General features: G+C 41.2%; 1 protein-coding gene across 1 annotated transcript; it reads left to right on the top strand.

Annotated features, from left to right (window-relative positions):
• Positions 1–2,437: 2,437 nt before the first annotated feature.
• Positions 2,438–10,246, top strand: LOC127340425 (protein neprosin-like). Its single transcript, XM_051366176.1, has 5 exons — positions 2,438–2,483; positions 2,674–2,945; positions 8,904–9,116; positions 9,233–9,379; positions 9,875–10,246. The coding sequence occupies exons 1-5, from the start codon at positions 2,438–2,440 to the stop codon at positions 10,244–10,246; spliced, it is 1,050 nt and encodes a 349-aa protein (XP_051222136.1).
• Positions 10,247–13,727: the final 3,481 nt, after the last annotated feature.

Genomic DNA, 13,727 nt, shown 5'->3' with positions numbered 1-13,727 from the left:
TCCGACCAATATTACTAATATGTTTGGTAATTGGTTAAATGGAGTAGATAGACAATCTAAGGCTTTTATCCGGATTGGGGTTTCTGTTTTATGTTGGTCTATTTGGAGGGTCGGAAATGATATAATTTTTAATAAAAAAAGTCTCTTTTCATTTCCTGCAGGTTATCCACATGGTCTCCCATTGGGTCCAGCTTTGGGCCCTACTCTCACCGGAGGGGTAGCGGGATGCCATGGCTTTTGGATGCACACGGCTCCTGATGGTCGCTTAGGATATCTTGTTTCAGACTGGTTGGCGACATATTAGAAGACTATGTTGATGTGTAGTCATAGTATGTGTGTGATTCGATGGTTGATTTTTGTATCAATCCTCGGTGATGTGTGAGTTGTAAACAATACGTTTTCGAACCTTATTTTCATAAAGGGTCGTGTGCATCGTCATGATGCAGAAGCCGGGGTATAACCCCATTTCAAAAAAAAATCATATATTCTATATAAATTGTGCTCTCTGTACCTGATTTCTTTAAATTCACAAAAGCATATGTTTAATCACGAACACTGAAATATGTGAATTTAGTGTATATATGCATTGAAAACGAAAGCTGAGATTTGTCAACCTTCTGAAACATCTGCTTTCACCCTTCCAGTTCTGCAAGATATCGACATTTTCTTTGCATTAGATATTTATGATAGGTAGGATAAGATACTATGGTGAGCTCGGTGAACAATTTTATGGTATTCAGTCACTTATGAGATATATAATTGTTAACATGCATACGTGGGTGTTGGAGAAGTAGTTCAAGCTTTTCATATCTATAAATTAGGTATCCTTATTCATATTAATTGACTTTAATATGGATGTATCTATAACTAAAATGTGTCTACATACATCCGTATTAGAATTAATTAATATGAACCGGAGAGAGTACTATTTTACACAAGATAATTTGAAGGTGCACACCACATCAATGGTTACTGTATGGGTATATACTTATATAACATTCTCAGCAATTTCAAAAATAATTCTTTTGGTCTGAACCAATGGTAAGGAAATCGGTAATCGTTAACTGCTCGGTCGGCTTGGGAGCAGCGATTAATCGGAATTCGGAAGATTAACTGATTTAATCGCTCGGCTATCAATCGGTGCAACATACACAAATTAGCACTTAAAATAGTTTATATAAGAAAAATAATAGTATATGAGCCTCTATATGCCTGGTCCTACTTGTCTAGAGCCCAAAATCTCAGTTCAAGGTCACGAGCGCATCAGGATCCACTAGCCGAAGTCGCGTTCCTTCCTTCCACTTCTTCTTCTCTCACCTCTGAAGTTTATCTTCTCCCACCACCTACCTAGGGTACGACCCTCTTACACCTCAACCACCTAACTTATTGAAGGCATCCTCAAGCTCCTGCACGAGCTCCTATATCTGAGGTCTGGGCAACTGCGAGCAACTGGTCTAGGAGGGCAAGTAACTAGTTGGCGACAGTGGAAATCGAGCTGCTGGAGGCTGCAATCAAGCGGGAGCTTCGCAAAACCTACTTTATTGGGGAGGGGTAGCGCCTGTACTAGCAATATGCATTGAACATTTTGTAACTTTTTGACCAAGTGTAGTAGTTAATCGGGAACATACCTAGTAATCGGACTTTCAGTATGATTAATCGGGCTAAAGGATTAACACAAGCTATTAATGATAATCGACACGGTCAGACCCCTAGTAGCGATTAATCGGCCTAGTAATCGCTGAATCGGCCTAGTTTTTGAACAGTGGTCTGAACTGAGTTTTACTTTATTCTACGTTCACAAGGATACTATGATATTTTGTTGCAAAACCAGGAAGCAAAGCTATGCCTATACTTTTTGTGGAGTGAAATGCATGCTCGGTCCCAGAAGTTGTCGGCAGTGTCGGAAATGGTCCTGGAACTCGCGAAATGTATCAAAACTGTCCCTGAACTAGGTCCTCCTGTCCACATACGGTCCTAAATACATATGAATGTGACGTGGCAATGTAGTGGACGTACTGAGCCAACCATGTGCGACCCACGACGGCCACACCTCAACGCGTACCATGGCAAACTTGCAATAGCCCCCCTGCAAATGTATCAGACGGTCAAAATCAGCCCACCGCTACCTCTGTATCCTTTAATTGTGCGGAGCGCTCGAGATGAGCGACGAACAGCAGCGGGGAACATGATCAGCGCTCGATTCCTGTAACTGCGCGGAGTCCTCGATTGAGCGACGAACGGCGGCGGGGAACATGATCAGCGCTCCATTCTTGTAACTACACGGAGTCCTCGAGTGGGCGACGAACGGCGGCGGGGAACATGATCAACGCTTGATTCCTGTAACCGTGCGAAGGCGGCGGAGGTGATCAATGGAGGTGAAGGATGTGATCGACGGTGACCGTGGGGCGCAGCAAGATGATCATCTTGGTCGCTGGAGATGGCGCCTGTTCGTCGGCCGCACGGCGACCCTGTTCCTGTGTACGGTGAGTTTGATTATTTCCGAATTAAGCCAAAAAAAAACTTGGATATTTGAGAGATAGTTTACTGTATATATGACTGTTACATGTGCTGGTACATAGCATTGTAGGATTAAAGTATCATGGTTTAGGATTTAAGAAGGGTAAAAGTTATGAACTTCGAGCATTTTTTTCTATTTTTTGGTTCAATTTGCAGAGGACGGAAGTGACAACTTCACTCTAGAGGTGATTCACGGGGGTGATTTTGTTGGTTCTGGATGCAACAGGGCATATGTACATGGCACAAAGGTTTGCTTTGATGATTGTGATTGTGATAGTTGGTCTGCTCTGTGGCTTGAAGATCTAATTGAGGATTTAGGTTATGAGACAGCAGGAAGGATAGATGTGTACTGGTTGTTACCAGGAATGCAAATAGATGCTTTGAGCATGGTGTCGAAGGTGAAAGAAGGGCGTTCAACTATTGTTCAGGTAGTTGACGTATAAGGGACAGAAAGTAGTGTTGCGGCTCAAGCTCAAACAAAGATGTTGCCCATGAAGATGATGGGGACAGTGGTAGTGATAGTGATTCAGATTATCTTCCGGATATCATTGACAGTGACAATGATATAGAAGATGGAGATGATGATTTGTATGAGAAATATGCAGATCATGAACCAATGGATGAAAAGGTAGTGATTCCGGAAGGTGAAAATTCCGAAGATGATTTTTTTGAGCATGCAGATTCAGATGATGAAATATTCAGGTTCAACTTCAAGTCATTTGTTGCGGAAGAACATCAAATTTCCAAAAAATGACAAGATAAGGATTTTAGCTCAATGTGAAGAAGGATGCCCCTGGGAATTGTATGCTTCAAGGGATAATAGTAGATCTAAGGACATTATGGTCAAGAGACACACAACTAAGCACAGTTGTGAGAGAAAGTGGCAAGTGAGGGCATTTTCAGCTAGATACATTGGCAACCATTACATTGAAGAGATAAGGGCCAATGAGAAGATGACACTGAAGGGTCTAGGTCAGCTAGTGCAGAAAGATTGGAAAATGACACCAAAAAGAGGTAAGCTAGGAAGAGCAAGGAAATTTGCATTTGACATCATCTATGGAGACGAGGTTGCCCAGTACAATCAGTTGTGGGATTTTAGACAGGAGCTAAGGAGATAAAATCAAGGGAGCACTTTCTTCTTGTTGTTGGATGATGCAGGGCACTTCAAGAGATGTTACTTCTCTTTTGATGCAGGTCATTTCCATTGATAAGCAGATGCAACTAGAAGAGAAAGCAATGCATAGAGTTGAAATGGCAAAACATCAATCTCTCAGAGATGAACATGACAAAACTGACTCAGAAAAGGCATATTTGCCTGGAAGGAGAAGATGAGAGTAGCAGAACAAGCTAACAAGCTCCAGGATGCTCAATTAAAAGCTTAACAAGCCAGGATCAAGGCCTCTGTGAAAATAAACGGAAAACGGGAGAGGAAAGCGGCAGCACCAACATGGCACCTTACAAACTGCCAAGAAAAGTGTCTGTGTTTGATTATCTGAAAGGGCCTCCTCCTGGTGTTTAGTGCATTTCTATTTTTTCTTTCAAAACTACCGATGTTAGTTATTCCATCTTTTGTTTAGTGCACCGATGTTTGAAGTGTCAAGTAAAACCTGTTATTTTTTCTATGTGTGGTACTGATGTATTACTCATTTTGCTGCCATGATTAGTCCTTGTTGAACAAATGATTTGTGCTATATTGTTTTCACTATGAAATATGTGGATTTGTTCAATGCAAATCTGTGAAAAAAAAATGACAGTTATGTGCAAGAATTGCTCAATATTATCTTATATATCAAATCCGGGAAAAAACAAGATAGTTCTAGACTTGTTTGATATTTGCTTATATTGCAAATTTGGGCAATATATGACAGTCGTGAGCAAGAATTGTTCATTTATTTGTTACATTCAAATCTGGGTCGATCTGGGGTTTAAGCTGACAGGGAAGTCACTCAATTGAGGGATTTCTGGGGTTTGGGGAAGAACGTGGTGGGGCTGAACACTTACACATTAGCAGATACGAGCGTCAAACGTATTTCAAACCGTACATGAACATGTAGGACAAGATCAGGGACCGTGTTGGTGCGTTTCGTGAGTTTAGGGACCATCCTGGACATGGCCGATGAGTTCAGGGACCGTACATGCATTTCACTCCTTTTTGTGGCTCGTGTCAAATTAGCAATCCCATCAAGGCCTATGTACGTTATATATACTGCATTACTCCCCGCCTTCTACCGTGTGTTGTAGTAATCTGTTCACTTCGCATTTTGTGTATGCATATGATCAAACCTATTACATATTACTATTCAATAGTCTCTGTATATTATATTGCATAATATTATAAGTTGTGTCTTCTAGCAACTTCAGAGATGAAGAAAGCTATCTTGAAGAAAGCTATCCTGACCTTTTTCAGCAGATGAAACATTTCTGAAATTTGTCTCAACAAATTGTAACGTATTCACAAGAGCTGTTTTGTTGTTTTTTGTGCATATAAAATAACTCAGTGAATTGGTTCCAACAAATTGTAACGGATGATCACATGAAACCATCTATCAGATAGTACTGTATGGAGATAGGGAAAATTCAGAATGTCCAAAAAAATTGTACCAAACAGTACACAAATTAACTACTTTGCTTTCCATTTCTTTTTTTCCACAATTCAATGCCCACCAATGATTTGGATGGTGTTACTTGAGCATATCCATGTTGTTGTTCTGTACGAGGAGCATTCAAGATACATGTGCCCTGTCCATATCAAGAAACTATATTAAAATACTAGAAGTTCGCCAAACATTTCTACTGTCTAATTATTTCATATGTTTCCTCTTTGATTGTTGAATAATACATGAGCGAGTTTATATAAACTTAACTTACATGTTTAGTGGCTCAATATAGTTCTAAGGTTCTTCATATTTTATCCAAATAATGGACGGGCACAGCAACGAGCGCTATCATGGTCTAGTATAACTATATCAACAAATGCATTTGCTAAGAGCTCATGGGACAACATATCTAGACAGCCGGGAACTTTGACCACCATGTCGCAGTGCAGGCAGCGACAGATCTTCACCTTGAACTTTGATCCAATATCAAGTTTAGCACCGTCCATGAACTTTTTCACATGAAAGTAACATCCAAGCGGCTATCTGTGGGATTGACAGCGTAACATCCCTCCACTGTGAGACATTCAGTCCGCATGATGAGGGATATCTTGCCCCTTCGGCCGGCATGGAGTTTCTTGGAGATATTTTTAGGCCATTTCTGATTCAAAGAAAGAGATACCACCACAACTAGTTAAGATCAATAATGCACTAAACCATGTGAGACTTAAGCAGAGAAGACATCAAAATAAGATCCATATACTCACGAGCATAGCCTTCTGATGTGTCCAAGTCACCACACGAGTGGCTATGATCTCAGACCTCGGTGATATGGCTAGGGAAGGTGCAGGATCCTGCTGTGCATATACAGTAAACGGGGCTGCTACCGGTGCTGATGCAGAAGCATGTTGGGCAGGTGAAAGAAACGGGGCTGCTACAGGAACCGGTGATGATGTAGGAGAATGGACAGCCGGTGTCGGTGCTATCAGTTTCATCTAAACGTAGGAGTTAGGTGTCTCTCATCTCGAGAGGCCGCCCGAATCTGGGTAAAATATTTTTCTATCATCTTCTTGTTGGTCCAAGCCGTTAGAGAAAAAATAAATGTACATTTGATTCTTTAGAAGTACGATTACCAAGAGCCTCAGAATTGTTCTTCAACACGGAGGAAGTGTAACTTTTTAACCGGAACCAAGGGGTAGAATAGACACTAATCAGCCAATTAAATTATGGCTTCTCCTAGCAGTACTTAACTAATGGAAATTATGAATATTGTATCTACATTAAATATCTCACATATTCTGTGGGACATTAATACCTTAATATTTATGTAATAAATGAGTAGCATAAATGCTATACGTATGAAATCTTATGCAATTTAATATTATGGTTGTACATACAGATAGAAAATCATATCTTTGGGAAATCAATTGCATGAATGACAACCATTACATTTGTGATCATCTCGAAAGACTATAAATATGATTGTCTATATGTTTCAAAAACTTTCTATTCAAGGTTTCTAGGATGAAAGAAAGGGAAGCTATTAGAGTGACACTTCTATTGTTCTATCTTTTCCTTGTTTCCAAAGGAAAAGATGCAAGAACTATAGATCAATTGGAAAATACTAGCCAGATCAGCATAGATCAACAAGCTAATAGAACCATCACTGTAAGAAAAATTGTTCACCTTATTTGTATATTTATCATAGTATTTTTTTTGGGTCTAACAAGCAGAAGAAACATCAAACTAGATGGAAGATGGTGATGTCTATGATTGCATTGACGTAAATCATCAACCAGCTTTTAACCACCCACTGCTGAAAAACCACAAGTTTCAGGTAAATTACTTTTATACATATATATATGATCTACAATCATTCATGGTTCATATTGATTCACATTCACGTTTCAGAACATAAGTATATTGTAGTTCTCTCAGATACCGGATGTTAGTTAGGTAGCAAATCATACAAATAGATCATGAAATCTGTGAGATTTTGAATTATAATATGGCATAGCACTGCTTGGTCTAGTCCCTTTTAGTTTCAAATCATATTGTATATGTTTTTTGTACATATATTATGTTCAAAATATTAGAAGCGAAACTGAATAACTATATGAAAGTGGATTTGGGGCGCGATTGATAGCTCGCAACCCTTTTTGGGCTCCCAGGGGCAGATGCTGGGGGGCCTTGATGGGTTGAGACGGGCCAAAAACAACCATCTCCACTACGTTTAGTTGCCCACAAGGAAGTTTCAATATCTGAAGTGTTTGGTTGGGTGCAATACACCATTCTATGGAAGCGTAAAGATAGCTAAATTTGTTTGGTTGCAACACCACCTGCTGATATGGTAATCTCTTCCTTTGAGACGTGAGCATACCCAGCACATATCAGACAATGTTGATGATAGAACTATTTCATAAGCAGTTCATCATAGGGGTGGTAGTGCCTAATAACGGCTACCGTAATTACCGATGCACCACGAGCTAAACCGCAGAGGAAAGAGAGAGGTGTCACCGCGACCTGATGCTCCACGCGAGGGCACTGCCGGATCCGGGGCATCCCTGTCCCTCTAGCTGCGGCACGCACCGGGACACTGTCCTAGAACTGACTCGACCGGGATGCTAAGGGAGGCCTTGCCATGTTCGATCGAGGTGGGGTACGGTGGCCTCATCGAAGAAGATGATGGGCTGGTGGGTGTGGTGGTTTGCGGTTGCATCGGAGGGCACACAGGCATCCATGGAGGCAAGGATAAGAATGCAATGACTAGAACGAGAGGATAATGCGTGGGAGTTACACTCGCGGTGCGGTGGGTCGGGCCATGGGGTTGTCGTGCAGACTGAAAGATGAAATTAGATGAACGAACGGCGTTAGACTCAGTGTTGGTAGCTGGGCAACGTTCATTCCATAAGTGTATATATATATATTACACAATTTATATATATGTGATTATGCATCGGCAATATATAAATGACTATAACATGATCAAGTTTTGCCTGTCAAACAGATGGAACCAAGTTCTTTTCCGACTGAAGTGAATACCAAATCTTCGTTTCTACATGGTGTTGCGCAAGCGCGTCTATCTATTGTCAATTGCCCAAAAGGAACGGTTCCAATACTACGTACTAGTAGTAAACTAGACATAATTACATTACACAGTAATTATCAAGTAGGTCACAGGCATATGCAACAAGAGGTGAGTTTCCTATATTTACTCTTGGAATTATATATCTAGTTATCATAGGTTTATTATTCAACTAGAATACAGTTGTTTTGAGCCTAGCAAGAGTATGATACCTTTTTAATCAAAACCCGGGCAACCTAATCTAATCTAATACCAAAATATCATTCTAGTGCAAAGTCATATTTAAGTACTTATATTTAATCTTCCAATGAGAGTTGTAAGATGAAATATAAGGTTCGGGGCCTCAAAATAAATATTGAACAATCGGTTACAAAAGTAGAAATTTATAATGAACAGAATGTGCGTCAAATTGGAGAATTTAGTAGATAGTAACTTTGTATTGAATTTTATACCTTGAAACATTTCCTAGACATAAACAATAAAGTCTGTATCAATCTTCTTTCAATCGTGTATGAAGGAAATTCATTTTCTTTATCATGTTTTTTTCAAAACTTTCTTGAAGGGTTTGATATATCGGTCTGTATACCTCGAGGTTGAATGAATTAATTTAATTATAGGCATTTTATGCCATACACTACTGGACTTGGATGTTTGTTGTTCATACTTACTCAGTACACTGACCCGTCATTAATTGCTTTGGTTTGTAGGAGGCAGGAATCAGATATTTTGATGATTTATATGGCGTGCGAGCTACAGTAAATGTTTATGAGCCAAAGGTGAAAAAAGATAGCAAGGATCTTAGCCAAACAGGGATTCAAATTAATAATGGGCCAAAGGATCAAATAGATAGTATAGTTGTTTGTTATTCAGTAGCTCCAGGCCACGGTGGTGACAGATTTTCTAGGTTTCACGTTGTTTGGGTAAGCCGTAATATTTCTTGGATAAACATTATGGTATCAAATAATAAAATATAAAGTAAAATTAAAATCTAAATTTATATATTGTTTTCTAACATTTAAATAAACTTGGGTAACAGAATGATGGCGTACGAAACATGTCCTGTGTGGATCTCAATTGTCCGGGTTTTATACAAGTTAGCCACAATGTTGGTCTTGGAGGGAGAGTACAACCTGTTTCGGTCTACAATGGACCACAATATGTGATAAACATTTTTGTTTTCAAGGTACTATTTTATTCAGCAAATTGTATTATTTACTAATTATTATATATCTTGTACATGTGCACCTAGCTCACTTCTTATGAATATTTTACTTACATGACTTTTTTGGTGTGCATAACATATTTAGGTAGCTCACTATGGTATTAGTGTATTTACTTAAGATAGTCAAGATTTTTTCTATCATTTCACACCTGCATACTATGTTTTGACATGTATTTTAAGAGTCATCACGAACATGCCCTAAAATGAACTTAACAGTTACCATACGATTATTTCATTTTCAGATATGTAAAATATTTGAACTTCAAGGGTAGACAAATATATTATCTTTATTTACATCCCTTGTTATCTGAAAATGTTACATGAAGAATTTCCTTTCATATATCTCCATAGGAATAGAATCAAATGCATGTGTTGTAGAATACTTAGCAGCTATTGGGATTCTATATCCTTGTATGTGTTCAATAACGTTTCAAATCACATGTTGGTCAACTGTAGGATCCAAAGACAAATAATTGGTGGTTGGCGTATGGTGAAGACAAAGCAGTAATTGGATATTGGCCAAGTTCACTATTCACTCGCCTTAAGGATAAAGGTGATTTTTCATTTTGGGGCGGGAATGTTTATGGCCCAACTGCTTCATTAGACTCTCCACAAATGGGTAGCGGGCATTTTCCCTCCGAAGGGTATGGAAAAGCTGCTTTTATGAAAAACATCCAGATTGTTGATGGAAACAACAAGCTAGTTACTCCAAACAAAAACAAAGATCTTATTGGCACTAGTGATATAAGAAAATATTCTGTGTATGGTTATAAAGTTGATAACCATGGTATGCATATCTATTATGGTGGACCGGGTATTTTAGTATAAGAATGTTGTTTACAAAATCCAATAAAGTTGTCACTATGTTCTTGAGTTGGGCATTTATAATATTATTATAATATATTCAAGTGTTTCTTTCCGGGGTGGATGTCAGTCATTCTAAGATGATGATCACATGAGAAAACAAGCATGAATAGCATATCCAAGAGTCACAGTTGTAATCTTATCCTTCGTGGCAGATAGTTGTTGGCGTCGATTTTCTTTGTTCTGGTTCCACTTACACAGACCACTGACACAATTCATCTTGCCAACGAGCGAGTTGCCTGTTGCCTTTTGCATGCTCATTATTTTTCATTGATCTTAAGCTTTTCCAAACCATCGAAAGGTAACAAATTTTTCGGTAAAGGGAATATATTAATATCGATAGATACTAAATACACCTAGTTTCTGCAACAACGCAGTACCCTAATGGTAGTTCGGATGCACACAGTTAAAAAAACTAATAAAAAACAATTCCCGATATGTTACTTCAGTACTAACAACAACAGTACAACCACCACAAAGACAGGACTTAAAATCCAGGTTCTCTAGAAGCGACGCCTTTAAGAAGAGAACAGTGCACAAGAGTCGTCATTGCCCGATCAAAAGATTTTAGGTTTTGATCCTAGAGATAGTCTCCGCCCTCAAAATAATGCCTTCAACAAGACCATTGGCTGGCACAGCCAATTAAGGATAGACCTTAGTTTATCACCAGGTAAGACTCTCAACTTCAGCTGTGATGCTTCCCCGACTTGCATATTGTTGTTACGAGGCCCACAATATCAAGCAAATACCTCAACAACACCACGACTCGATCCTCCGTTGCTAGTCCTCCAATCCGGCCTTCAAGAATTCTCCGTATCTGATACATCATGGACCAAAATGTCATCTGTTGCAACACAGAACAGAGCTTCGCGTCGCTCCCTTCATAACCAAACGGTAGAAATAAAAGCATGGGTGTGCGCACAACCAAATACCTCCAAAACTAGCAAACTCTAGGCACGAGCACTGTTACATTTGCCAGCGGAGCCTTCCGGAACTCAACATCCAGCCAAATCCATACGGACATGCATAAGGAAGATCTTCGTCTTGGCGCGGGAGAGATCCGAGGACCACCACCTTTATTCATGCCGATCGAGCAACCCCCACGCGACCCACCGGAAACCTGCAAGCCGCCGGGCGAGGCCAGCAGGGGGAAGGAGATGACAAAATGCAGGGTCGATCCTCCACGGGCACCGGCCCAACGCGCAGCGAAGATCGAGATCGGAGGGGGGGGCAGCCTGGGAGACATCCAGATCGAGATCTAGGATCACCGCCACCCACCGGCCCAACATCTTCACTCCATCCATGGCGCCGCCGGGAAGAGATCTCCGCCTCCACACCGACCAGGGGCTCCGCTCTGAGCGCTACACGGCGATGATCCGATCAGACTCGCCCTAGCAGCCATGGCGAGGATCCCCGGCGACCTCCACCCTCAACCACCTACGGCGGTTGGGTTCGCCGCCACCGCGGCGAGGGCCGGCGGCAGCGAGAGGAGGGCACGGCCTGGGACTTGGCGGCGGCGCGGTGAGATCACCCCCGGAGTCGTGGTTACTACCTAGCGTTCGTCGGAGGTCCGTAATGATCATCCGCTGGCGGCGCCCCAGGCCCTACCCTTCCGCTGCAACCCTGGCAGGTGGCCGTGGGCCGGTGCCCCGCGAGCCTCCAACGTCGGCGAGGAAGACCAGCGCCTGTCCGGAACACCTCCGACGTATGGGCGAACAGAATTACAATCTGCAAAAACGATGCCACATCCGTTGAGGCAAAAGCATCAAATACTTGCAACCAGTGCTCGAGGTTTCCTAAGAAACGGCAATGAGTACAAATCGAATTTTAACAGGAATTTGCTAAGAAACTAAAGTTTTTTTCCAGGATGAATAATAATTAGATTAACCGATGGTAAAGGTGTAGAAGCAATTTGGGATGGCAGATCAAAGCAGGTCGATCGAGGCCCGCAGAGTTCGTGCAAGAATGCGGACAGGAAATAGGGTGGCCAATGATTTTCAGCAATGCGACCAATCTTTTTTATAAAGAAAAGAAACTCATATCTGACCAGGAATATGGACCAGTGCAGACTTATCAGTTCTTGTCAGACCATGGATGAAATAAACGGAAGAGATCGTGAACCAAATTTCATTCAGAATCAAAACACGCAAATACTGGCATTTTTGTAGACACAAACACTAGTGGAGAAGAGGCCTAATGTCGCGGGTGGTAAGGCCCATCCGCGACAACGAAGGCGCGATAAAAGGTCCACCTTTTGTCGCGGGTCGCTTACCACCCGCGACATATGGTCGAACACGTGGCAGGCGCGGGGCGCGCAGGGGACAGACCCTTTTGTCGCGGGCGGTATTACCACCCGCGGCAAAAGGTCCTCTACGTGGCGCGCGCAGAAAGCTGCTGCTTTAGGGTTTAAGGGGTGCAGCCCCCCCGCCCCGCCACCGCCCCCTTTTATTCGAAATAAAAGTTGCATATATTTATACGCTACTAGAAGTTGTACACGTTCATTCATATATAGATTGATCAACCAAATATTGGAAACAAAAGTCGATTCCCCTTACATATTCGTAGATTCTCCTTACATATATATATACATGAGCTCACGACTACCGGGACTAAGCACCGGGAGAGGGAGAGCGCCTATTTGGACTAAACAAGCCGTTGTTGTCTATTACTTCTCTAAGCAAAAGTCCCGCCACTTCCTCCGTAATTCCTAGTAGGTGTTCCTTTGGTTGGAGTGTGTCCCGCATGTAGTCGACCTATATAGGACAATGAGATGAGTATGACTATATCAATGTTGATAACGAAATATTGACGAAAATAAATAAAGTTGTGAATGTTATTGCTTACGTTGAATTTATTATTGTTCTGCTTCTCAGTGGTTAACATGTGAATGGACTCGCAAACGTAGTATCCACATAGATGCGTCCCTTGTGGCTGCTTGGCGCACGGTATAGGAGTAAATGTTAGCCTCTCTGCCCAGGTACCCTTAATGTTTTTCTTGAAAGCTATCCAAGCCCTGCCAGGCAAAAAGAATGATTGAATGAGTGGATAATTAATTGATATCTCACGAAAGATATAGCGCGGCGATGAAGGAAATTACACTTGGAGCAACTTCTGCAAGTCGCGGAACCCGTCCAGGCCTCTCCCTTACTTCAACTATTCCCTTATCAACTTGAATGTCTAGTAGAATCCAGTGGAAGCTGCACATGTTTATGTATATACGTCAGGAATTACACTTAACATCGAGTAAGCAAAATTGAATGTGCATAAAAGATCATTAAGACTCTCACTCGTAGTTGTAAGGAAACAGTATTGAATCACAGAAACTTTGCTCCCCCAAAAACCTTAGTAGGTTTCCCCCGTTTCTTCGCATTTATGCTTTACCGTTTGAACATGTACTTTATCTGGGTCAACAAACCCAATATTGATAATATTATTACTTTTGCAT

This window comes from Lolium perenne, chromosome 3 (assembly GCF_019359855.2).
Source record: "Lolium perenne isolate Kyuss_39 chromosome 3, Kyuss_2.0, whole genome shotgun sequence".
Taxonomy (NCBI): domain Eukaryota; kingdom Viridiplantae; phylum Streptophyta; class Magnoliopsida; order Poales; family Poaceae; genus Lolium; species Lolium perenne.
This window is presented reverse-complemented; position numbering and strand designations above follow the sequence as displayed.

Excerpts from the sequence above, each read along its gene's own strand:
- LOC127340425 (XM_051366176.1), top strand. The coding sequence starts at position 2,438 with ATGGCGCCTGTTCGTCGGCCGCACGGCGACCCTGTTCCTGTGTACG. Across the intron at positions 2,946-8,903 it reads GGCGTTCAACTATTGTTCAG|GAGGCAGGAATCAGATATTT; the intron begins GTAGTTGACGTA and ends TTTGGTTTGTAG. Across the intron at positions 9,117-9,232 it reads CTAGGTTTCACGTTGTTTGG|AATGATGGCGTACGAAACAT; the intron begins GTAAGCCGTAAT and ends CTTGGGTAACAG.